This window comes from Rhinatrema bivittatum, chromosome 4 (assembly GCF_901001135.1).
Source record: "Rhinatrema bivittatum chromosome 4, aRhiBiv1.1, whole genome shotgun sequence".
NCBI classification, from domain to species: Eukaryota; Metazoa; Chordata; class Amphibia; order Gymnophiona; family Rhinatrematidae; genus Rhinatrema; species Rhinatrema bivittatum.
The window spans coordinates 458696062-458723818 of NC_042618.1; the positions used below are offsets into that span (position 1 = coordinate 458696062).

General features: G+C 43.2%; 1 protein-coding gene across 2 annotated transcripts in view; it reads left to right on the top strand.

Annotated features, from left to right (window-relative positions):
- Window positions 1-27757, top strand: part of PAWR (pro-apoptotic WT1 regulator) — a 239966-nt gene that overhangs the window by 178445 nt on the left and 33764 nt on the right. For both annotated transcript variants that reach the window (XM_029597126.1, XM_029597127.1), the window contains exon 4: window positions 2383-2417. In XM_029597126.1, coding sequence (XP_029452986.1) covers window positions 2383-2417 — 35 coding nt within the window. The remainder of the gene's footprint in view (window positions 1-2382; window positions 2418-27757) is intronic.

Below are 27757 nucleotides of genomic sequence, written 5' to 3' on the forward strand. Positions count from 1 at the left end.
GAGAAGCCAGAATCAGATAGCAGACAGCTTACATCATCAACTACAACCGCAGAAATGATTGCTGCATGACCACATAGCATAGTAATTTTATCAACTTTGGGGCACTCTGCAAATAGAACTCTTTGCAATGTTCAACAAGGTTCCCAGCAAGGGGTAGCTTGGCAAAGGATACTTTCTCAATTTGGTGGAATCTTGGCCTTCTCTATGCATTTTTTCCAATTCTGATCATTTCAAGAACTGTTCAAAAACTGAGAAGAGAGGGAGAGCAAATAATTTTAATATTCCCTTTTTGAACTCAGCTGGCTCTAACCACTGATGAGGTTACAGATTTTCCCAATCCTATTAGCACAGTGCAATGGAAATGTACTACATCCCTATCTTCAGTCTTTGGCTCTGATGGCTAGGATGTTGAAAGTCAACAAATTTCATCCATTTAGTTGCCTACTGAATGTTTAAAAAAAACAAAACAAACAAACAAGAAAACTCTCCTTGCTTAAAGGAAGTAGTCTAACAGAAGATCTTACAACTTTGAGTGGGAAAAAATCTGCTATCTGGTGCTAAGATTTCAGACAGGATCCCTTTGTCACTTGTTCTCTCTTACTTGAATATGTACTAAAGCTTTCCAACTCTAGTTTGAAAATTAACTCAGTCTGTGTTCACCTTAGTGCCATAGCAGCATATCATGTGAATTCGGAAGGTGTTCCTCTTTCCTACCAGCCTACTGTTGCTAAATTTGTGAAAAATGTCATATGTCTGAAACCTTTAATAAAAGATTCTCCTGTATCTTGGGATCTGAGTATGGTCCATGCTCAGCTCTTGGAATCACCACTTGAACCCTTGGCAACAGCAGAATTAAAATTCCTTTCTTGGTGGCCCAGTTCACTAAGCAGCTTACCCATAGACACAGAATGGGAGAAAAGCATTGGTAAATCAGGGCCTTGGAAATCTGTTTTTGATAGCAGTTACTTCTCCTCAAAGAATAATTGAATTACAGGTGCTAGTCTCATACTCTCCTTTGTATTCAATTCTTTCACGACAGAGTGGCTTCTCAACTTCATTTAAATCAACCTTTCAAGTTGGCAGCATGCTTTTCAAAACCGCATGCCCATAATCAGGCTTTACCCCTACATTGGACTGCAGAAGAGATTTGCTTTCCTGTTTGTAACGAACACAGTCCCACAGAGTCCTCAACTGTTTCTCAGTTATCTCAGAAAGATAGCTCTTTCTACTTGGGTCTCTGCATCGCTTACTGCTACAGTCAAGCAGGACTACATCTTACAAGATAAAAGGCCCATCCAGTGAAGGCAACTGGAACTACTTTAGCACATCTGCATTTTGCTTCCATAGAAGATATTGAAAAAGCTGCCACATGGTCTCTTATTGTACCTTCATTGCACATTACTGCCTAGAAATTGCCTCACATCAAGTAGCTTTTTTTTTTTTTTTTAATTAAATAAATTCCTTCAATTCTATCCTCCATCCTCCAGCAATATAAATGGGCTGTAATGATCTCCTACTGATGTGTAAAAGTAACTGTGTGCAACCCTCAACTTGGGAGTCCCATTTTTTTTGTGGCTGATATTATCCTGCTTGTCCACGGAGAAAGCTTAAGTTGCTTACCTGTAACATGTGTTCTTTGTTAGATGGCAGGGTAAATCAACCACATGGTCCTTCCCATCTCCCCTTTTAGAGCTGAAGCTTAGTTTAAGTCTCGGAGAATTGTGTGGTGGGTGGGCTGCACAGGAAGGTGCACATGTGCTCAGAAAGACCACCCGGGTTTTCCTGAGGGACTTCATCTACTTTAGTGGCTGATTTTATTATGAAGTTTATGGAGAACACCTGTTGCAGGTAAGGGGCTTCAGCTTTCTCTACATAATAATAAAGCGTTATAACTTTGTCTTGGGTAATAATTTTATCTACATTTTTTAGCTTTCCGATCAAACTTGAGGCTTTGGGTCCAATATCTTATTAATTCTTAAACTGTTTGGTAGGATAAGACCATGAGTCCTGTAGGAACAGACATAGCCTTATACAGTGCTTCACATTTAGATGGCAAGAATTTACTTTTCCTGGCGTGTAGCCAGATGGACTCAGCATCGAGCCCATTCGTTCTGAGTCCATCTGTCTACACTAAGGAAAAGGAGATTATCAGGTAAGTAATCTCAACATTTCTATGAATTGCATCTCAGAATCAAAAAATCCTTTTTTTTTTTATTCCTGTAGTGGACATCTATTAACTGACATGTTTCATTTTGAGGTACTGGGATAAAAAGGCAAATGTAATAGTGGGAAATATCAAAGCACTTAAACTAAAAAAAACAAAAGACAAAACCATAACAGCCTTGTTTCAAAGAATTGACTTGATTTCCTTCTTAATTGTAGGAAACCAGCAGGACAGTTTCGAGCCGATTTAAAGGGTAAGAAATTTCTTCTCCTAAAATTGATGGTGTTTCAGTTCATTTAATATGCAGCACTTCCAACAATTTTTTTTTTTTTAATATAATTGTTACCGTAATATAATTGTTACCGTAAAGTCTTGGCACATGTATAATAGAATTCATAATAGTTTCCAATATTAATATTTGTGCCTTATTGTAAACCGTTACGATGGTACCTAACTTAGTGACGGTATAGAAAAGATTTTTTTTTTTAAATTGGCTTTCAGTTGAATGTTCTTTGCCCTAGTGATATTACAGACCAGTATCAAAAGAACTTGTGGAATCATAGCCTATCGTAAAAATGTAATTTATCAGTCAGGGTTTTTTTTGTTAACTACATTAGTCTCTCTCATCCTTTTGTGCTACAAAAGATGACCGTACCTTTTCTGAGACATATTTCTTTATGAATTATACAAGCAGTATTCCTTTTAGGAGGGGGGGGAAAAAAGCTTCTTGGGCATAAATTTGTGCTTGTTTTCCAGCCCCCCGCATATATCATTTTATTATTCTTCCGTGAACAAGTATTCCCCAGTGTCTGTACAAAAAGATAAATTTGAAAGGGACAGGAATGTGAAAAAATTAAATAATCAATAGGCAGCATTTTATTCTTAGTTTTAACCATTACTGTACTCTGTGCCTCAATCCAGACACTGTAATTCTGTGTCTCTTGGTTTATATATGAAAGCTGTAACAAAATCATGATGGTTCGCATTTATTATTTGAATGGTGTACAGCATCGACATTGTATAAGATAACAGTCTTTACAGGAGAGTGGCAGAACTGACATAAATAGCAGACTGTATTTCCAGAGGACCAGAGCAAGAAAAAGCTGATTCTGGAATGCTTTCATGCAAATAGTTTGGTAACCAAAAGTGATGGAAAGGGAAAAGTACAGCAGTTGAGTTTGGTGTAAAACACATTTTTTAATTTAATTATAACATAATAGTAATGCTACCTCCATTTTCCTTTTTTTTTTTTTTTTTTTTTTTTTTAAAGTCCTGACCACCTTGTTTGTCATGCTGTGTAATTTAAGATTATAAAGTGAAAATGCTTTCTTGAAACAATGGAATATTTTTATTCATGAGCAACACCTTTGTTGCTGTTCTGTAGCTCTTCAAAATATTGGATGTTCTGTAATTATATTTTTTTTGTAATGGAAAAATCAAGCAATGTAATTCACTGCAGCTTGTTAAAAATGAAATAATGCCTTAAGCCAAACTGAACAAGAATTACATTTGTCAGCCTCAAAAGGAAGATCTCAGGCAGCAGTTCAGTTTGACCCATGTTTGTAATTCATTTAATTTAAATAGCACTAGGTCTTATGATGCACGTGTCTAGAGATGATTTATAAAATGTGCACAGATTTAGTTTTGGCTTTTCAACCTTGAAACGCTTGGTTCCTGATAACTAAGAATGTTTGCCTTGGGCACAAAATGGAGTGGGAAAATGATTCTGCCCCTGTCCAATCTCAGTTGTTTTTAGTTTTATAAACTGGAACAAACAGTGGGCCTACTGAGTCTTCAAAGTTTTGACATTTTGCAAACAAGCTGTTCGTTCTTTTAGTATTCAGGTCAACTGTGGTGGGAAAAATTAGATGTAAGCATCTTACAATACTTAGTTTTCCTCGTGAGCAGTCATATTTATTCTTATTTACCAGGTTCCCCATTCCCAGGTGACTTCATTCTCTGCTGTTTATGATACCTTTAAGTTGACCTGTGTAACAATTTTTCAGATGTGCATGAATTTGGAGCCCACATAGTTAGGGGCATCTTTTGTGTGTCTAGTATTGTGTAATAAAGTTTTCGCATCAAGGGCCTGATTTGCTAAGGCTTTTCTCCGTTTCTGTCTCTATGGGAAAAATGCTTAGTAAATGAGGCCCTAAGTTTGTTCAGAACATTTAATTTTCTCTGGCAATATTAATGTGACACCATGAGATAATGAAATTCTAGTGTAAACATTCATGTATTACTAAAGGATGAGTCTGTAGGATTCTTAGCCTGGAATTCTAGGCCTCCTTATGAGGTTTATAGTAAATAGTTTAGTATATCTTTTCAAAATATGTATTTTATAAATGACCATTGTAAACAAACTATTTTATGCAAGCCCAGTATAAATCAAATATATGCATGGATTAATTCAAGCCCCCCCCCCCCCCCCCCCCCCCCCAACTTTTCAAGTGTATAAATGTTAGATGTGCCATGCGGCATGCAGTTTATTTTCGAGCTTCCCAGTAGCTTGCCTGCCTGTTGCATTACCTCTCTAAGGATGACAATTAAATATGATTGTATCTGACAGCCCTCTGTTGCCTCCATCAGGATGTGATAACTTGCCTTTGTCACACCCACAGTTATTCTTATCCTCTTTCTCAGCAATGGTAGCTCTCTCCCACTGCATTCTCTTTCTTTGTGCAGCTCCTGGTGGTGGCTCCTCGCTCCTTGCTGGCTCCTCTTTCCTTGCAGATCCTGGTGCCAACTCATTCCTCCTGCCTTCTTCTCCCAATCAAGATACAAATATTGGGTCAGTCTGCGAATTATAAAGAACAGTGAATGGATCGCCATCTCTGAATAGCCATGTATCAGTTATTTCAGAATTAAACTGCAAAGGCCAGCTATGTCTGTTTCATTCTCACACTTCTGCTGATAGCATCAGAACTCCTTGATACCAGTACTGGCTGTTTACGGCTAGATCCCCTCCCATCTCTTTCGATAATATATGCTGCAGTGCTGTATTTGTGAGCTTACTAAACAGACATAAATGTGCAATGTTCAGTAATTTGAGTTACGACCACTTTATTAGCACTTTATTTCCAAAGCATATCTATAGAGCTTGACATGCATGCTACATAACCAAAGACCTGAAGTATTTAAATCAAGACTAGATCTGCAGTTCTAAACTACAAGACACTGTAAAGATTTTTCAACAGCACACTTTTTTTTTTCCTGAAGTCTTTTGCTAACTATATGTTTAAAAATGATTAAATTACAACTGCTGAGAAATTAATTTGGATAACATGCACCAATTTCATTAACCTGAGAAAAGTTAAAACTAGAAGTCTGAAGCTTATAAATAAATAAAAAAAAATTTAAAAAAGGGATAGAATAAAGATGTTAAGCATTGCTAGCTCAAAATAAATTGGGACTTGCTTGGACATTCCTGAGTTTGCTTGCTTTGCTAAACTTTAAACAAGTTAGACAATATAGCTCAACTAGATATTTGTGTGTGGCTGATCAGTTAAACTACATAACTCACCCTAGGTCAGGCTTCAAAGGAGTTACTAAACCCCATTAAAATATAGGCTGTAGAGGCTGAGGCTAGCTGGTAGAAATCTTCCTGAGAGCCTTCTACTCAAGTGAAACGCTAGTTAAGTGAGCTGCTGAGAGTTGGGCTGCTATTAGACTACAAGGAGGAGGAGGATAATTGTATTAAATCCTTGTAATAAATTTCTATCAAACTCTAAGGCCAAATAGTTTACTATTTTTTAAGGTACTTTAAACTTTGAGCATTCCCCACACCCTTTATATAAAAAAAGAAAAAAAACTAATAATGGAGAGATGGCATGGAGAAGCATAATGAATTATTCAGGCTTTTGCACTGAGTGCTAGGGAGAGGTCACCTGTGCATTTGTGCAAAAATTCCTACTTCTCAGAGAATGAGTATGATTTCTACAGGCTAGCATGGCAGATCTGGAAGACAGATATATAGCGATCTTCAGGGGCATAACACCCAACTCTACTCTAGTAGCCCCTATGAGCTTTGGGACGGAGGTGGACAAGGTCATCTGAAGAGAATATCGGCTTGAACTGGCACAAAGTGATCATTTAGCTGAGACCTGCTTTCTAAGTGATACATTATCCTTGTATACCGAAGATATATCTGCAGGGTTGTGTGCCCAGGAGAGTAGGGATAGGGCTAACATTGGTGATTCAGTCATTAGGAATGAAGGTAGCTGGGTAACTTGTCTGTCTGGTACAAGTGTAGCGGGTCTCATGTATCACCTAGATAAGTTTAGAATGCTGAAGAAATGCTGGCTATCAGAGTACATGAGGGTACTAATATAAGAAGGTGCAGAAGGGAGGTTTTGGAGGTCAGGTTTTTAGGTTTGTAGATTGAAATTCAGAATTTCCAGGTAGCTTTCTCAGAAATGTTCCTCACTTCTAGCGCAGGACCCCAAAGGCAAGTTGAGCTGCTGAGTCTGTGCATGGCTAAGATGACTGCAGGGAGGAGGGCTTTTCATTAGGATCTAGGGACCATTTTGAGGGAAGGGGAGTCTATTCCTATGGGTGGGCTTCACCTTAACCAGTGTTGAACCTGGCTGTGGGCAAAGAAAAGGGAGAGAATGCAATCTTTAAATTAGATCACAGGGGAAAGTCAGCAGTCACTCAGGAGCACATTCAGAATATGGGAAAATCAGAGTATCCTGATAGAGGATTTGCAAAAAAGACATCTCAGACACCTGTGAAATGAGGATAACCAGTAGAACACTGACACAAAACCTGTCAAGATGACAGAGGAGATAAAACTAGTAATCATGCTGCACTATATATCAAGGGTGCATAGTAAAGTAGAATAAAAGCTCTACAGGAAACAAATAGCTCTCTGGAATCTCTATGGATAGAAATTTTGTTTGTGATGGGGAAGTCTATAACAATGGGGCTATAATTAATGTTCTCCTGACCAAGATAGTGAAAAAGGTTGTGACATGCTAGCAGATTAGGCTACTAAAATTAAAAACACAATAATAATGGAAGATTTCAATGAACCCAGTATTGGGTAAATATCTCCTCAAGGCATACTAGGGAGATAAAGTTTCTTGATGTTTATAAATGACTGCTTCTTGGAGAAGCTGGTCTTAGAACTGATGAGAAGGGGGAACTACGTTAGAACTAATTCTCAGTGTAACACAGGACCTGGTGCAAGGGTAAATAGTGGTGAAGTCGCTTGGAAATAGTGATCATAGTGCAGTCAATTTTGATGCAATCGCTGGAGGGAGAAAAATGCTCAGCAGTAGCATTCAACTTTAAAATATGAGATTGTGATGAACCATATTTGAAGGAAACTAAAAGGAATAGTTTTAAAAGGAATAGTTTTAAGGGTTAAGTCTACATGAGGCCCAAAAAATTTAAAAAACTTTCCTAGTATGGCTAAATGGTACTATTAAAGTATAAAAAGCATCCTTAAATACGGGAAGAAATGAAAATATGAGTACGAGCAAAGTAGATTATAAAACTCCACTAAGGCAAGCCAAGAGAAAATTAGAAGAGAAACTGACCAAAGAGGCAAAAATAAATACAAAATCTTCAAGTATATCAAAAACAAGAAACCTACAAGAAAACCAATTGAATCATTAGATGACTGGGGTAAAAACTGGCACTTACAGGAAATGACCATAGCAGAAAAGCTTAAACAAATACTTTGTTTTGGTCATCACTGCAGAGAATGTTGGAGATACCTATGCTGGAATCATTCTTTATAGATGATGATTCAGAGGAACTAAAACAAATCACTGTAAATTGAAAAGAGGTGATAGAGCCAATTGACAACTTAAATACTAGCAATAAACCAGGATCTGATTATCACTCCAGATTATGAAGATGCAAGTTTGCAATTGCATCCTTGAGTAACTAGGAATCTGTAACTTATTAAAATTTTGCCTCTGGGTTAATCCAGGAAATTATAAACTACTAAGCCTCATGCCTGCCTGATGAAATGGTAGAAACTATTGAGAGTAAAATTACTGGGTATAAGGATAAACATGTCTTAATGAGGAACAGCCAGCATGGAGTTAACATAGAGAATCCATGCCATCCTAATCTATTAAAATTCATTGTTATTGTGATTAAGTTTATGGATAAGGATGAACTAGTCGATTATAGTGGGTCAGGATAGAAGTTATTTGATAGTTCCTCACGAGAGTCTCCCTAGGAAATCAAAAAAGTTATGTGATAGGAGATAGTGTCCTGTTGTAGATTGGTTACTGGTAAAGAATAAGAAACAGAGTAGAACTAAATGGGTTAATTTTCCTAGTGGAGAGAGGTAATAGTGGCTTATCCCAGGGATTTGTACTGGGACCAGTGTTTAACTTATTAATGAACCGGAAAAGGAAGCAGAGTGAAGGTAATCAAACTGCAGATGACACAAATTTATTCAAAAGCAGCTAAAACACAGACTGTGAACAATTGCAGGAGAACCATGCGAGACTAGGGGACAGAGTAAATGACAGATGAAATTTAATATAGACAAGTGAAAATTGATGCACATATGGAAAAATCCTAATTTTATGTATATAGGTCTGGGTTTTATATTAAGCGTTATCACTTGGAGGGAAAAAGGACCTTGGAGTCATTCACAGCACTTTGAAAACTTCAGCTCAGTGTGCAGCAGTAGTCAAAAAATAAAATATGAAGAATTACTCATAAAAAGAATAGAGAATAAAACTGAGAATATCATAATGCCAAATATCACCCCAATCCTGCATCATCTACACTGGCTCCCGATAAAATACAGGATCCAATTCAAGTCCTTAATGATGATACATAAGGCCTTACATAATATCGCTCCACTCAATTTAACATTTCAAATTCAGCTACACACATCAGTGAAACCAACTAGAAGCGCATATCAGTACAGACTAACCACACAACAAGCGAAATCCTCCCTCAGGAAACGTGCTCTATCCACAGCGGGCCCTTCTCTCTGGAACTCGCTCCCTCCGGACCTTCGCCTTGAACCGTGCCACGCTACATTTAAAAAGAAACTTAAGACTTGGTTGTTCGAACAAGCTTTCCCATAGAACTAATGAGCAAGAAAAAAGGCATTTCATATCCTCCGTATCTTCCCCAGCTTATATTATATACCTTTTCTCAAATTAACTATTTTATGTTTATTTATGTTTATTTATGTTTATTTATGTTTTCTCAAATTAACTATGTTCAATGTAAACCGCTAAATGTTCAATGTAAACCGCTAAATGAAGCGATAGTTACGGTTCCTTAGCGATAGTTTTGGTTCCTTGTAAACCGGGGTGATATGTATACTATACAGGAACCCCGGTATATAAATTCTTTAAATAAATAAATAAATAATGCCTTTAGTATTTTATGGCGTTCCGGTCACCCCAACTTCAAAGATACTGCAGGAGTAGAAAAGATATAGAGAAGGGCAACAAAATTGATAAAGGAAATTGAAGAACTCACGAAAAGAGGCTTAACGGGTTTCAGCCCTTCAGCTTAGAGAAGGGATGACAGAGAGAGAATTTGATAAGAGATTGTTTTAAATCACTAGAAAGAAAGACCCTTCAGAAAGGTCGGGGGAAAAGACAACACTTACATTCAATCCTCCACCTTACCCTTGCCCGTGGGACTGCTCCTACCCCCCCCCCCCCCAATCGCACTGACACTTGTCCACTCCATGCCCAGTGCCCTTCCTATATGCTCCCTCTTCCTGCACTGCCCTGCCACGATGGCCAGCGGGGGAGAGAGAGAGATGTTCTCCTCTCTTCAAAGTCATTAGTGATGTCCCTTTCTCTCCTTTACTCTTTCTTCTCCTCTAGGTTGCTCTTCTCCTCCTCCATCCCCCCAATAACATCATCTCCTCCCTCTTCCTCCCTCAGATTCTCTCACTGACACATGCTAATTTTTAGCATGTGGCATAGGATTTTAAACGACGTGTGTGCAACTGTCTTAGACTGACAAAGTGAAGGATACGGTGGAAGTGAGTGTGTGAAACTGAGAATGTGTGTGTGTGAGAGAGTGAATGTCTTAGAGTGAGATACTGTGGGTGAGCTTATGGAAGCCAGAGCGAGAGAGAAGAACAGAGAAGTGGTGTGAGAGTATGATAGAAGACGGTAAGTTTAAATCCGTTATACAGCGTCTAAGTAGACTGTAGTGGCAGCACTCACCTGTGAAGTCTGAAAGGCCTTTATATGTTGTTCTGTGCCTGCTGCATGTCAGTAGTGCAGCTTTCAGGATTTTCTGCCTCAGTATGGGTACGCGTTGTAGTAGATAGTATGTGGCCCAGCTGCATCCCGTATGTCTCTTCTTGTTTCTACACTCACCTCATACTTGTTAGGAGTGTGTGTTGGTGAGTAATGCTTGTGCATCGGGATTTGCAGCCAAGTGTGGAATAATTTTTCCTGTTTCTCTGTGAATTCTTTCCAGAGAGCAATGTTGGCTGGGATACTGGAAGGTGAGGTCAGCAACCAGGTATTAGCCATCTCTTGCCCCAGAAAAGGCCATAAATGGGTGTTTTCAAGCATGACTGACAGTGATGACAACAGAGCCCTTGTAAATTATATATATATACATAGAATGAATGGTGTGGAACAAGTTTAATAAGGGATGGTTATTTATCCTTTTAAATAGTACTAGCACTAGTTCCATGAAAGTACATTTTAGCATATCTAAAACAAATTTGAGAGCTTTTTTTTCCAGTCAACTCACAATTAAACTGTGAAATTTGTTGGTGGAGAATGTAGCTGGTTTTAAAATAGGTTTGAGCAAGTTTCTGGAGAATATGTCAGTTAATTATCTGGCTGGCTTGGGCTTCTCCACCTCTTACGTGAAATTGATTTCCCTATTATCATCTTCCAGGTACTTTCAGGTAACCCACAGATAGGATGCTAGTTGAGTAGATCATTGGCTTGAACCAGCTGGCACTTAGGTTCTTTAGACTTCCATTACATAAGAGTTTGATCCATTAAGTTTAATCAACCTTACCTAAACAGGTAAAATGCCTTTATATTTTTGCAAGAAAATCACACAGGTGTACTTAATTAGGTTCCCAGTGAATGCTGGCATGCCCCAATTTCTTATACCAAGAGTTCTGAGACCTTCATGTAATGAGCCTTTATAAGGGGAAGGAGGAGGATTAGCTGGAATTGATTGGTTTATTCATGGCCCATAGGTAAAATTTTGTTAAACCTATTCCCACACCCACCCTTTGCTCTAGTCTCCTGGAAGTCACAGGAACATCATTGAGGAGGGGGGGGGGGGGGGGGGGGAAACAAAGCAGCCTTAAAAGGTATGCTTAATACAGTCAGCAATTGTATTCCAGCATGAATCCTCTGTTTGGGGTGCTGCTGCTGCCTTCAGTGGCGTTCTCTGAGAAGGATTCCTGCTAAGAATGTGAATCTGTTCCTCAAAAACAAATCCTCAAAGCCAAATTTGTTCCATCTGCTTATTCTTAGACACAAATGGCCAAACAAGAGTTGAAATTAACTGCTCAAAAATGCTTGAATAAGGTTAAATGGCCATTATAGTAGGCATCATCAATATTAGCTTACACTTACAAACCCTCAGCTATATATAGCTGAGGGTTTGTAGAGTTTGTAAGCTATATATAGCTGAGGGTTTGTAAGTGTAAGCTAATATTGATGATGCCTACTATGATGGTCATTTAACCTTATTCAAGCATTTTTGAGCAGTTAATTTCAACTCTTGTTTGGCCATGTGTGTCTAAGAATAAGCAGATGGAACAAATTTGCCTTTGAGGATTTGTTTTTGAGGAACAGATTCACATTCTTAGCAGGAATCCTTCTCAGAGAACGCCACTGAAGGCAGCAGCAGCACCCCAAACAGAGGGTTCATGCTGGAATACAACAATTGCTGACTGTATTAAGCATACCTTTTAAGGCTGCTTTGCTTTCACCCCCTCAATGATGTTCCTGTGACTTCCAGGCGACTAGAGCAGTGGTTCTCAACCCTGTCCTGGGGACCCCCCCAGCCAGTCGGGTTTTCAGGATATCCACAGTGAATATGCATGAGAGAAAAGTTGCATGTTATGGAGGCAGTGTATGCAAATTTTCTCTCATGCATATTCATTGTGGATATCCTGAAAACCCGACTGGCTGGGGGGGTCCCCAGGACAGGGTTGAGAACCACTGGACTAGAGCAAAGGGTGGGTGTGGGAATAGGTTTAACACACAATTTTACCTCTGGGCCATGAATAAACCAATCAATCAATCTGGCTGAGGGTCTAGTAAATGTAAGCTAATATATATCTTGGTAATAGTGTAAAATTGTCCCAACACATTGCAAGTCTTTTTCTACTTTTTTCTTTTTGCAAATAAAAATGTTGCAGTCACTGTTGCTCACAAAAATTAAAAAACCATATCTGAGCATAGTGTATGCAGCAGACTTCTCATCAAACTTGTAGCTCTTAAGAATGAAAATCACCATTCGTCCCTGACACAGGCTGTGTTTTGGAGCGTTCTTCCTCAGTGGAGGCATTATCCTAATACTAATTTAAATGATTTACAGAGAATTGATTGTATATCAAAAATACTTTTCAACAGCAGTTCCATCTTACTATTTTATAGGGGAGAAAAACTAACGCTCAATTTGTAATTGCTTCAAGCTGGAAAACTGGAAGTTTGGGGTTTCCGGTATTGATAAGTCTCACATCAAAGAAAACGTATGGGAATTATTTAAATAGAATACAATTTGATCTCTGCTTTAAGGCACCTTGGAGCCATTGTGTCCAATTTAGAAATCCAAAATTGCTCTCGAAAATTGTCTGGCTTGCTTGTCCCCATCCCTATGCATCCAAAATGCACCATTTTAATTTGGCAAAATTATGGCGCAAAGTCCAGATAGTATTGAATAATAGGGACCTGAACTTTTCTAGTTGTCTTACCGCTATGAAGTTCAATCCAGTATGAGCTACCAGTCTAGTGTGCCCGATGTAATCTTTCAGGCAAGGACAGATTTATCGTATAGACTAAATGAATTGATAGACATGTAGTGGATCCTAGTAACTGCACTGATCTGCCGGATGTAGGATCATACCATATATCTCCTTCAATCGTTAGAGCATATTGTCGGTGCACTTTATGTTGCCAATGTCCTAATTGGCAGAGGGTTGAATAAACATAAGCTATTCTCACAGGACCAGTAGGATGGTAGTCCTCACATATGGGTGACATCACAGGATGGAGCCCAATCACTGAACACTTTTGTCAAAGTTTCCAGAACTTTGACTGGCCCCTACTGGGTTTGTTCAGCATGGCACTAACATTGCAGCCAACGGGTCCCCCTTCAGTCTTCTTTTTTCCGTGCAGCAGTAACCACGCGGATAAGGAGCTCTGCAGAGATTCCTGACAGGAATTTTCCTCACGCAATTACTAAAATTTAATTTACCCCTCAGGGGTCCCTCCTTCAACTTTTTCAAGCCACGGTACTCCGGTAAGTTTTTTACCCGTTTTCCGTCGATTACCATAGAGTTTGACCCTCGCGGCCTACTGGCTGTCGACTGCACCTTGGCTCAATTGTTTCATGGCCATGGTGTTGGGGTTCCGCCGGTGCCCGGACTGTAATCGCACCATGTCCATCACAGACCCTCACAAAGTCTGTATAATGTGTCTTGGAAGTGAACACAATGTCCTAACCTGCACCAAACGTGCCCTTATGACACCTAAAGGTCGCAAGGCTAGAATGGAGAAGATGGAACTTCTCTTCCGCGCTCAAACCCAGACGCCATCCATTACATAGTCAGAACCAGCATCGTCAACTTCATGCCAGCATCTACCTTCGGCCGGTGACCATCCGGCATCGACGACTTCTCGGCCTTTGTCACCCTCTACTCCCCTTCAGGACCAAGGGGATCGTAGAGATAAACATCGCCACCGGCATCGAAAGTCTCGGACCATCGAGGGAGCGAAATCATCGACCTCGCCGTCGTTCGAACCACCGTCGAAGAAACCCCGTCCAGAAAAGGCACCGACCTTTTCGGCGACCAGGTCACCGAGGCAACCCTCACCCGACAGGGTATCGGGAGCTGTGACTCCGCCTTTAACGGTGGTCCCTCCGGCTATGCCTCTGCCTCCTTCTGTTCTGGAGCCGGGATTGCTTGCTCCAGGTCTCCGAGAAGAACTGGACCGGATGGTTCAGGAGGCCATCGACAGGGCGATGCATCGACTCCAGGGTCCTCCAGCACCGACATGGGTACGGATTGCGGAACAGACCATTGACCCGATTCCAGCAGCATTGGCACCGCTGCTCTCGAGGTTGGAAACGCTTATGGCCGCCTTTCCACCGGTGGACCCTGGGTCATCTATGGCTCCGGTGCCCTTCCTGCTTTCTTTGTCATTGGGAGGAGAATCACTGTTCCGCATCCCTACTTCAGGAGTTCTGCCGATGCCTTAGCCGTCTATGCAGATACGTCCGGTGCCACCGATCCACCCATCAGTGCCAACGCGTCCATCGGCTCCATTGATGCCCTCATCGGTGGCTCCAGTTATTCCTTAGAGTCCTTCGGAACCTCGACCAGGACCTTCAGGGATCCCTCCACCCTGTCCTCCTCTAGTCCCTAGAGGAGCAGGTACTGATCCCTATGACACCTGGACTGATGATTCTTCACCAGACACCGATGATTTGCCTTTACCACACCTTCACCTACTGAAAGTAGAAAGCGTTCTCCTCCAGAGGACCTTTCCTTCATAAATTTTGTGAAGGAAAGGTCTGAATTGGTTCCCTTCCAATTGCAGACTAAACAAGATGACAGGCATCAAATGATGGAGCTGTTACAATTCCTGGATGCCCCCAAGGAAATAACCTCCATCCCTATCCACCAGGTTCTTCTAGATCTCCTCAAAAAGAACTGGGAACATCCTGGCTCGGTTGCTCCAGTACACAGAAAAGCTGACACGACCTATCTCGTTCAGTCAGCTCCAGGCTTTCGCAAACCTCAATTGGATCACCAATCTGTGGTTGTCGAATCTGCCCAGAAAAGAGCAAGGAGATCAAAACCTCACACTTCCTTCCCCCCAGGCAAGGAATAGAAATTTCTAGATGCCATTGGTCGCAGTGTTTTCCAGGGATCAATGCTCGTCTCCAGATTTGCCTCTTATCAGCTCTATATAACCCAATACAACAAGGTCTTATTTAAGCAGATACAAGACTTAACAGACTCCCTGCCTCAGCAATTTCATGAGCAACTCCAAACCCTAGTAAACAAGGGGTTTTGAGGCAGGCAAGCATGAGATCAGATCATCTTACGATATCTTTGACACTGCTACCAGGGTATCTGCAGCTGCTATTTCGGCAAGATGATGGACCTGGCTCAAGACTTCCGACCTTCACCCTGAAGTTCAGGACAGATTGTCTGACCTGCCCTGTGTAGGAGACAATCTGTTTGGCATGGTGATTCAATGGACAGTGGTGGAACTCAAGGACCATTATGAGACCCTGAGACAGCTCTCTGATGCCTTCTGAATACTCTTCAAAACAGCCTTTTCGGAAGGACTCTAAGAAGTCATTCTTCCACCCGAAGAAGTCCTACCCGCCACCATCTACAACCCGTTCTACGAGACAGTTTCAAAAAGCTCAGTCTCGTCAGACACGAAAACAAAAACCGCAAGCAGCTCCTCAGCTGGGCCCTGCTTCTGGTTTTTGACTCCTGCATAGAGAGCAGCAGCCAGCTTCCATTGCCCCACATACCAGTGGGAGGTCGATTGTGCCATTTCAACAACAGGTGGCACTCAATCACCTCAGACCAGTGGGTCCTAGCGATAATTGCTCAAGGTTATCATCTGAACTTTCTCTCCATTCCACCGGACTCCCCACCTCTATCGACGTGGAGAACATCCGACCACTCACTACTCCTGCAGCAGGAGGTCTCCCTTTCTTCCAATCCAGAGCAATAGAACCAGTGCCATGCTCACAACAAGGCCTAGAGTTCTATTCCCGGTACTTTCTAATCCCCAAAAAATCGGGAGGCGTTCATCCAATTCTGGATCTACGTGCCCTCAACAAGTACATCCAGCGAGAGAAGTTCAAAATGTTAACCTTGGGCTCTCTTCTTCCTCTTCTACAAAGAGGAGAATGGCTCTGCTCTCTAGACCTCCAGGACGCATACACTCATATCGCGATAATTCCATCTCATCGCAAATACCTCTGAGGTTTCTAGTAGGCCTCAAGCACAACCAATACAGAGTGCTTCCATTCGGCCTCGCATCTGCACCACGAGTCTTCACAAAATGCCTCATTGTAGTTGCAGCCTTCCTCAGGACTCAAGGTGTCCACGTCTACTCCTATCTAGACGATTGGTTAATCAGGGCTTCCACTCAGCAAGCTGCTCTGTCGTCCCTACACCTTACCTTACTCTAATTTTGCTCTGATTTCTAGTCAACTACGACAAATTCTACTTAGTCCCATCTCAAACTTTATCGTTCATTAGGGCAGACTTGGACACCTTGCAGGCAAAGGCTTTTCTGCCTCAACAGCAAGCTCTCACGCTCGTGTCTCTTGCACACCAGCTGCAGTCTCAGCACTCCTTGACTGCACACCACTTTCTCATCCTCCTGGGACATGTGGTGTCCTCAGTTCAGGTCACCCCAATGGCCCGCTTGGCCATGAGTCATGCAGTGGGCTCTAAGGTCACAATGGACTCAATCCATTAAGCCCCTGTCAACCATTGTCCATGTAACAGACTCACTCCGTCAGTCTCTCGCCTGGTGGAGAAATCAGGTCAGTCTCCCCCAGGGCTTGCCCTTCCAGGCTCCAGACCCTCAAATAACTCCTGCATAGAGAGCAGCAGCCAGCTTCCATTGCCCCACATACCAGTGGGAGGTCGATTGTGCCATTTCAACAACAGGTGGCACTCAATCACCTCAGACCAGTGGGTCCTAGCGATAATTGCTCAAGGTTATCATCTGAACTTTCTCTCCATTCCACCGGACTCCCCACCTCTATCGACGTGGAGAACATCCGACCACTCACTACTCCTGCAGCAGGAGGTCTCCCTTTCCTCCAATCCAGAGCAATAGAACCAGTGCCATGCTCACAACAAGGCCTAGAGTTCTATTCCCGGTACTTTCTAATCCCCAAAAAATCGGGAGGCGTTCTTTGTCCTCTGCTCTATGTATATTCTTCCCTGTTTCCCCTCCCCGTTGATTGTAATTTCAGCCTTTCAGTTGCAATGTGAACCGGTATGATGTATGCTTACTAATGCCGGTATATAAAAAGTTTTAAATAAATAAATAACTCTCACCACCGATGCTTCCAACCTTGGCTGGGGAGCCCACGTGGCTGATCTGCAGACACAAGTATCTTGGTCTCCAGAGGAAGCCAAACACCAAATAAATTTCCTGGAGCTTCGAGCAATCAGATATGCTCTCAGGGTATTTTAGGATCGCCTCTTCAACAAGTCATCCTGATCTAGACGGACAACCAGGTGGCCATGTGGTACATCAACAAACAGGGAGGGATGGGCTCCTACCTTCTGTGTCAGGAAGCTGCACAGATATGGGCGGAGGCCCTCTCCCACTCGATGTACCTCCGGGCCATCTACTTGCCGGGAGTGGACAATGTGTTGGCGGACAAGCTAAGTCGCACCTTTCAACCGCACGAGCGGTCTCTCAACCCCTCAGTAGCGAACTCTATCTTCCACCAATGGGGTTATCCTCAAATAGACCTCTTTGCGTCACCTCAAAATCGCAAAATAGACAACTTCTGCTCTCTCACTTGCAGCCAACACTATCAGCCAAGAGACATGTTCTGCCTATCATGGGCAACCGGTTTCCTATATGCATTCCCTCCACTTCCACTTCTCTCGAAGACTCTCGTGAAGTTATGTCAGGACAAGGGAACCATGATCCTGATAGCACCCCACTGGCCGCGCCAAGTGTGGTTTCCAATACTTCAGGATCTCTCCATTCGCAGGCACATTCCCTTGGGAAAGGACCCGCTTCTAATCACTCAAAACGACAGGTGCCTACGCCACCCCAATCTTCAGGCCTTGTCCCTGACGGCATGGATGTTAAAAGGTTAATCCTTCAACCACTTAACCTTTCTGAGCCAGTTTCCCCTGTCCTGATTGCTTCAAGGAATCCTTCCACGAGAAAATTGTATTCTTACAAATGGATCAGGTTCACGTCATGGTGCTCTTCTCAATCCCTTGACCCCTTTACCTGTCCAATCACCAAGTTTCTGGACTATCTCTGGCATTTGTCAGTCAGGTCTAAAAACTTCATCAGAATGCATGTCAGTGCGATAGCCGCCTTCCATAAAGGTGTCTGGGATGTTCCTATATCAGTACAACCCCTTGTAACACGTTTTTTGAAGGGCTTGCTTCACCTCAAGCCTCCTTTGCATCCTCCGGCTCCTTTTTGCAACCTCAACCTAGTTTTGGGTCGGCTCATGAAACCACCATTCGAGCCTCTTCACTCCTGTGACCTTCGCTATCTCACATGGATAGTGATTTTCCTTTTGGCAATCACTTCGGCTCGCAGAGTTAGTGAGTTACAGGCTCTAGCTACCCACCTTACACTAAACCTTTACAGGACCGGGCGGTATTCCGCACTCACCCTAAGTTCTTGCCTAAGGTAGTATGGGAGTTTCATCTCAATCAATCCATTATACTACCAACCTTTTTCCCCCAGGAGAGCAGGCTCTGCATACCCTTCACTGTAAACGGGCTCTAGCGTTCTACCTAGACCGTACAGCTGCCCACAGGAAAAGCACTCAATTGTTTCTCTTTCCATTCCATCAAATTGGGGCAGCCTGTGGGAAGCAGACTCTCTCTTCCTGGTTGGCGGACTGCATATCCTTTTGCTATCAGCAAGCGGGCATTCCACTTCAAAACCGTGTTAAAGCACACTCTGTGAGGGCCATGGCAATTTCAGTAGCGCACCTACGCTCGGTGCCGCTTCCTGACATTTGCAGGGCTGCCACCTGGAGTTCTCTCCATACCTTTATAGCCCGTTATTGCTTAGACAAAGCCGGAAGACATGATTCCATCTTTGGCCAGTCTGTCTTGCGCAACCTATTTACAACGTGACGTACCAACACCCTTCCACCTGCCCAGAAGGGTTCAGGATGCCCTCGCACAAATTTCATCCCAGGCCTAGTGCCTTGCACGCCTGCGTACATTTGGTGCATGCTCGGACATCCTCAGCTCAGTACTCACCCATATGTGAGGACTACCATCCTGCTTGTCCTGTGAGAAAGCAAATGTTGCTTACCTGTAACAGGTGTTCTCACAGAACAGCAGGATGTTAATCCTCACGAAACCCGCCCACCGCCCAGCGGTGTTGGGTTCGTTACGTTTTCTTATTTTATTTTTCGGCACTACCTGTAGCTTTTTAACAAGACTGGATGGGGACCCCTGCTGACTGCAGGGTTAGTGCCATGCTGGGCATGCCCAGTAGGGGCCAGTCAAAGTTCTGGAAACTTTGACAAAAGTGTTCCGTGATTGGGCTCCATCCTGTGATGTCACCCTTATGTAAGGACTAACATCCTGCTGTCCTGTGAGAACACCTGTTACAGGTAGGCTACATTTGCTATACTAGTGATACCTAGTATGATGGTCATTTACTCACCTTCAAGCATTTTTCAGCAGCTAACTTGAACCCTTGTTTGGCCATGGGCGTCTTATAATAAGCAGATGGAACAAATTTTACATTGAGGTTTGTTTTTTTTTTAGAAACAATATTCTATTATACTTGAGCATTAACTATGATTGGATATTTTATCAGAATATAAATCTGTCATCATAGTGGCAAAAGCAGTCTTGCCAGCTAAATAGACAACACATTTAACTGTTTAATTCCACCTCTACTGTTTTCTAGTCTATGAAATATTCTGTTCTTTTTACATACATTTGTAAAATGAGGCCAGTGCACCTCTGCTCATGCTTTGAGCTGTAATATACCAGTAAATGCTATAAATTTGATTTTGCAAAATATTCTTCCTACCAACTACTCTGTAAACCAGGTTTTTTCCCCAAACAACCTTCCACTCAAAAAAAACCAAACATAATCACAATGTACGAGAGCAGCTTAGCGTAAGAAATTCCTTTTAGAAATTTTAGTAGATTTTACAAATAAAACACATTACATACTGCAGATAGTCCATGGATATAGATATCAAGCTCACCCAAAACTGAGTCCAAAAATCTCTCTTCATTAGTGTATCCCAATGCCCAAGTGCTTTGCCTCTGGGTTTTTTTTACGATGTTTTTACTGGCTTACATGTCATGTGAAATGCTCTTCTGGTTAAAAAAAAAAGCTTGTTTGATATATAAAAATATTAAAAAAAAAAAAAAAATCTATATATATACATTTTTGGTAACCGGAAAATCCTGTGCCAACTCATTTATACTACTAATAGTGGTTAATACAAATGTAAGAGCATGTTGAAGCAAATGTGTCTCTCTTAGTACCCATACTGTTCCAGATACTGGAAATTGGCACTGGCGGCTGCATTTTTGGACAGTGTCCCAGCTGGGGCCTAATCGGAGGAAATGCTGGAGAAATGTTTGCATTGCAAAGAGTTGGCTAAATACCAAAGGCTTAGCAAGGGTCCATGTGCTAAACAGAATAAACCTTTTTATGCTATTTATAAATCTTTGCCCTTGGAAGTTTATACTTACATTAGTCTTGACTTTACCCAAAAAAGAAGTGTTAGCACAAGTCTGTAAAAAGATACTCTTCTTAGAATCAGTTTTTCCTGGTAACTCATGGGAACACTGTTAATTCAATATTGTATCTTTTAAAATTATTTTTCCTCTTAATAGTTATTTAGGGATTTATCAACCTCTGTAAACTGGATTTGAGAGCATTTACATTTTTTTTCATTGATTAAGTTTGTTTTAACATGACTTTTTTTTTTTTTTCTTCCACTATCAAAACTATTTCCTCTGCATTCAGGCAGGCCAGTCCCCACCTGTTGGTTTACACACCTCTGCCAGCAGATGGAGACGGAGTAAGAAGCTAACAATATGGATGTATAGTACCACTCTGACAACCTGCCAATATTCTCCATCTCCAGCAGATGGTAGACATGCATTTCCCCACTGGGGATTGCCAGAAAAAATAAATAAATGAGAAATAAAAGAAAACTGAAGATGGACTGATTTATCTAGCACCACTTGCCTCCTGAGGTGATACTGTTGGGTCCCTCCCTCGGTGAACTCAGGTAAACGTTTTCATTTAAAAAAAAAAAGAGTGGAGTTAGTGAGGCTACTTCCTAGCAGGTCCTCCTTCTCAGGTTTCAGCTTCTCCTGCTCATATCACTGGAGAGTTTTGTGAGTATGGTGGCAGCTCAGGCATGGCGAGTTGAGCAGCCTTTTTTGGCTAGGCACGACTCTCAGGCTTCTTTCCCAGGTCGCGGAGGTTCCTTTGCGCGTTTTTGTGTGTGATGGCGATTGCCTGTGAATCTTCATGTGCCCCTAAATCCATATCCCCTGTTGTGCACGTGTTTTGCGCATATATTGTGCACGTAGTTAAGTGCATCACTAAGCGTGTTTTACGCGCGTGTATCTGTTAGCATATTTCAGCACGTTTTGTGTGTTTTGCTAAGTGCATAACTGTGGACGTAGGTAAGCGCAAACCTGCTGCTGTATGAGTATTGAGCGTGCACACTAACCATGGTGCCAGCGCCAGAGAAGTCAAAGCACTTAGCTATTGTGCTGCATGCCATATTAGGGCAATACATCTGGAGCCTTCTACAAGCCTGTGTCAGCGCTGCCTGGGTTCTCGAGATTTGCCGCCTTCTGATTTTGCCAATGATGGTCCAGCCCCTCTGTTGATCCACTGGCTGACTCATCTTCAGGAGAGACTTACCCTCAGGATGTCAGATTCAGGACTATGAAGCCTGGTATGGAGCCATCTTCCTTTTTCCTGGGTGGAATTCTTCCTGAGATTCAGACTTTCTACAGTGGCGTCCTAAGTCAACAATACTGTCTAAATCAAGATCACGTTCTCAAAGTTCCCCTGCGACTGCCACCATGGGCAAACACTGTGGTGCCACATATCCTTAGAGTGTTCAAGCTGATGTGGATCAAGAAGTCACTGATAATTTGGTTGGCTCCTCCCTTGAGAAAGGGGAGGTTCCCTCTGATTTAGAGCCGCATAGAGCTCTTCTCAGTTTCTTTTATAGAGATGAATTGCTAGGTCTGATCTATCAGACTCTGAGAACCCTTGGAGTGGTTAGGAGTGACTCTTCGAATGTACAGGAGGAGAACCCCATATTGGTCACTCTATGCAAGGCTTCATGTTTTCTTTCCCCTCCTGGATGCTATTTGAGTTGATTGACTTTGAATGGAGTCCACCAGAGGCGACCTTTAAAGGGGGGGGGGGGTGCCACGGTGGGTTTATACCCCTTGGATCAACAGGTAGAGAGCAGTTCCATTTCCCAAACGTTGATGCGTTAGTGTGTTCGGTTACTAAGCTTTAAAGGATGCTCAGGATAGAAGGATTGAGGCGATCCTTAAGCAAGCCTTTGAGGCCGTGGCAATGAATTTGCAGATTGCTTCTTGTTGTGTCTTGGTGGCTCGAGCTACCTTGTGTCTTTCACAAAACTCTGGTGGTGCCCTTTTGATGATAGAACTGGGGGCTCCTTCTTGGCTGATGCGGGATGTGACCTAGTTCGCACAGCCTCTAGAGGAGTTGCTTCCATAGTAGCGACTAGACAGCAGCTGTGGCTGCGTAATTGATCAGCTGACACTGTGACTAAGTCCAATCTTATCAAGCTGCCTTTGATGGGTTTCCTTTTGTTTGGCAGTGAGTTGGAAAAGATGGCAAATAGATAAGGGGAAGCCCAGATCCCTCGTTTGCCAAAGGATAAGAAGTCAGCTTCTTGGCCCTTTCAGGTAAGTGGCCACTCTTGTGACTATAGACAATTTTGTACTTATTAGGGGAGCTGCTTCTTGGAGATCTCGTCCCTTCAGTAGGTCAAAAGCCTCAGAAAGATGTGAGCTCTGGGAGTGGAGCCTCTGTTCAATGAAGATTTGCAGGCTCACCTATTGGTGCAGGAGATAGGTAGGCACCTATTTCGCACAGGTAGATCCAGATCAATGGGTCCTCGAAGTGATTCTTCTTGGGTATGCTCTAGAATTTCTTTGCATTCCTCCAGATGCCTTTGTGATATCTCTATACAGCTCCCCTCAGAAGAGGGTAGCAGTGGATGCTGTATTGAGAAGACTGTTAGCCCTGAAGGCTTTGATTCCTGTTCTCGAATCTCAGCAAAATATGGGCCCCTATTCCATCTATTTTGTCGTACCCAAGAAAAGAGGGGTCCTTTCTATCCTGGATCTTAAGTGAGTCTGTCTTCATTTGCGGGTTGTTCATTTCTGAATGGAAACTGTACGCTCCATCATAATGGCAGTACAATCCAGAGAATACATCATTTCTCCAGATGTGATGGAGGTATATCTGCATATTCTCATTTGTTGGGAACATCAATGGTTTGCCGCTCTGGGTTGCCATTACCAGTTTCAGACCTTGCCTTTTGGTCTGGCCACTGCACCCAGGGCCTTCTCCGTTCTCGTGCAAGGATGACTTTCTGGTGCACAAATCTGGACAACTGGTTGATTTGTGCCAAGAGCATGGAAGTGTCCAGGCTTCTTGCAAGGTAGTCTCCTTACTACATGAACTAGGCTATGTGGTGACCCTAGCCAAGAGTAACTTATAGCCGTCTCAGACACTGGAGTATCTCGGCATTCACGTCAATATGAAGCAGGGCAGAGTATTTCTGCTGGGGAGTCTAATTCAAAAGTTGATTGCTCAAGTTCGCACCCTGATAAGTGCTGCCTACCCGACAGCGTGGTCTTACTGATAGATCCTAGGTTTGATGGAGGCCTTATAGGAATTAGTTCCCTGGGTAAGAGCTCATATGCAACCTCAACATGAGTTGCTTTCCTGCTGGAACCTGCAGTTGCAAGCTTACACGATGAGACTTCTGCCATTGGAGGTGAGCACCCAGTTGCAGTGGTGGTTGCAGGCGGATCATCTCAAGAAGGGATTTTCTTTGGTGATACCAGATTGGTTAGTGCTCACAATAGATGCGAGCCTCCTGGGTTGTGGGACTCACTTTCAGGAGTTGATGCAAGGTCGCTGGAATGTCTAGGAATGGCAGAGGAGCATCAACCTATTTGAAGATTGGGTGGTTTGTCTAGTGTGCTTGCAGTTCACTGAGTGCCTAGGGCTCAGGCGGTCCAGATAATGTCAGCCAATGTGACAACTGTGCCCTACATCAATCAGGGTGGAACCAAGAGTCTACAGGTATTGGAAGAGATAGATAAGCTTATGGTATGGACAGAGCAACATCGACTAGCATATCTGCCTCTCATATTGCCAGAAAGGATAATGTCAGAGCCGACTTTCTCAGCAGGAGGACTCAGGAGAGTGGAAGCTAGCGGACGAAACCTTTCAGCTGATTGTGAAGCGCTGGTGCCGCCCATACCTAGACTTGCTGGCGACCTCAGACAATGTGAACTTTCAATGTTTTTTCTGTCATAGATGGGACCCAAAAGCACTGCGCACTGATGCTCTTATTCTGGTGTTGCTGAAGGGCAACAGGTGGTATCATGGGTGGCCTCTGATGGGCAGGATCATTTGGAAGATTGCAAGTCAAGCTGATACCGTCCTTTTGGTGCTCCAGATCGGTATACCATGGCCTCAGATGCCAATCTGCAGAGACTGCTGGTGGGAAGTCCCCTCAGGCTATCGCTTCGGAAGCATCTCTTGCGGCAGGGTCCCATTCAACATGGCAATTCCGGTCGATTTTGTTTTTGTCCATTGAGAAGGCTAGGTTGTTAAAACGTTATTCACCTGCTGTGATTTCCACTTTGCTGTGGGCCAGGAAATTTTCTGCATCTCTGGCTTATGTTAGAGTTTGGAGAGTTTTCGAAGCCTGGTGTACTGAGCAAGTTTCTCAGCCTCTTAAGGTGGTTCCCTTAATTTTGGAATTCTTACAGGATGTATTACATAAAGTTCTGGTCCTTTACACCTTAAATTCAAGTGGCAGCCCTCACTTGTGTTAGAGGGTGAGTCCATGGTGTGTCTTTGTCTTCCTGTCCCAATGTGTCCTGGTTCTTGAAGGGAGTTAAACATTTTCGTCTTCTATTGTGACTTCCAGGGCCTCTGTGGGACCTTAATCTAGTTCTGGAATTCTTGGCAGGTCTGATCTTTCAACTGCTGCATTGTCTTTTCTTGTGGCTACTTATCTTGAAGAAAGTTTTTCTGGTGGCAATCTGTTCTAGATGTCTGGTTTCCAAAATGCAGGCCCTTTCTTGCCGTGTACCCCTCCCTTTCTGGGAGGGGTACAGCTTCAGACTGTGCCCTCTTTTTTTTTTTTTTGCCAAAATTGGTTTCTGAGTTTCATTTGAATCAATCCATTTCCCTGCCTGCCTTTGACAGGGACAGAGATGAAAGTGAGTATCATGTTTTGCCTACTTTGGAAGTCCAGCAACATTTGCTGCAGAACTTGGAGGTTACTAAATCTGTCCAGAAGTCTGATTGCCTATTTGTGCTCCATGGTGGCAGCAAACAGAGGGTGCTCCTGCAACGCGGGTGACTATAGCCCATTGGGTTAAGGAGATCATTTTGGCCACCTCTGTGGCTGCAGAGATTCCATTGCCAAAGCAAATTAGACCAACTTCCACAAGGGCTCAGGTGGTATCGTGGGTGGAACTTCGATTATTGTTGCCTGTCAAGATTTGCAGAATGGTGATGTTGTCATCACTGCACACCTTTTCCAAGCATTACAGTTTGGCTGTTCAGGCTTGGGAGGGTGACGCGTTTGTGCAGGTGGTGTTGACTGGACTGCGGGCAGCCTCCCACCCTGTTCAGGAGTACTTTGGTACATCCTACTGGTGGGGATTGGCCTGCCTGAATGCAGAGGAAATAGGAAATTATCAGATAAGTAGTAATTTCTATTTCCTTGTCGTTCATTGGGGCAGACTTGGAAACCTTTCAGGCAAAGGCTTTTCTGCCTCGACAGTGAGCTCTCACTCTCGTGTCTCTTGCACACCAGCTGCAGTCTCAGCACTCCACAACTGCACACCACTTTCTCATCCTCCTGGGACACATGGTGTCCTCAGTTCAGGTCACCCCAATGGCTCGCTGGGCCATGAGTCATGCAGTGGACTCTAAGGTCACAATGGACTCAATCCATTCAGCCCCTGTCGACCATTGTCTAACCGACTCACTCCATCAGTTTCTCGCCTGGTGGAGAAATAAGGTCAATCTCCTCCAAGGCTTGCCCTTCCAGGCTCCAGATCCTCAAATAGCTCTCACCACCGATGCTTCCAACCTCGGCTGGGGAGCCCACATGGCCAATCTGCAGACACAAGGATCTTGGTCTCCTGAAGAAGCCGAACACCAAATAAATTTCCTGGAGCTTCAAGCAATTAGATATGCTCTCAGGGCATTTCAGGATTGCCTCTCAAATCAAGTTATCCTGATCCAGACTGACAGCCAGGTGGCCATGTGGTACATCAACAAACAGGGAGGCACGGGCTCCTTCCTTCTGTCAGGAAGCTGCACAGATATGGGCGGAAGCTCTCTCCCATTCAATGAACCTCAGGGCCACCTACTTGCTGGGAGTGGACAATATGTTGGCAGACAAGCTGAGTTGCATCCTTCAACTGCACGATTGGTCTCTCAACCCCTTAGTAGCGAACTCCATCCTCCAACAATGGGGATATCCTCAAATAGACCTCTTTGCGTCTCCTCAAAACTGCAAAGTAGAGAACTTCTGCTCTCTCATTCGCAGCAAACACTCTCAGCCCAGAGACACATTCTCCCTCTTGTGGGCAACCGGTCTACTCTATGCATTCCCTCCACTTCCTCTTCTCTAAGACTCTCATGAAGTTACGTCAGGACAAGGGAGCTATGATCCTGATAGCACCTCACTGGTCATGCCAAGTGTGGTTTCCAATCCTGCAGGATCTCTCCATTCGCAGGCACATTCCCTTGGGAAAGGACCCTCTTCTGATCACTCAAAATGACGGGTGCCTACGCCACCCCAACCGTCACACCTCGTCCCTGACGGCATGGATGTTGAAAGGTTAATCCTTCAGCCACTTAACCTTTCTGAACCAGTTTCCCGTGTCTTGATTGCTTCACAGAAGCCTTCCATGAGAAAATCTTACTCTTACAAATGGAACAGGTTCACGTCATGGTGCTTTTCTCAGTCCCTTGACCCCCTTACCTGTCCTATCACGAAGTTTTTGGACTATCTCTGGCACTTATCAGAGTCAGGTCTAAAAACTTCCTTCATCAGAATGCATGTCAGTGCAGTAGCCGCCTTCCATAAAGGTACTGGGGACATTCCTATTTCAGTACAGCCCCTTGTAACACATTTTCTGAAGGGCTTGCTTCACCTCAAGCCTCCACTGCATCCTCTGGCCCCTTCTTGGGACCTCAACCTGGTTTTGTATCGGCTCATGAAACCACCATTCGAGCCTCTTCACTCCTGTGATCTTCGCCATCTCACATGGAAAGTGATTTTCCTTCTGGCAATCACTTCAGCTTGCAGAATTAGTGAATTACAGGCCCTGATTACCTATCCACCTTACACTAAACTTCTGCAGGACCGGGC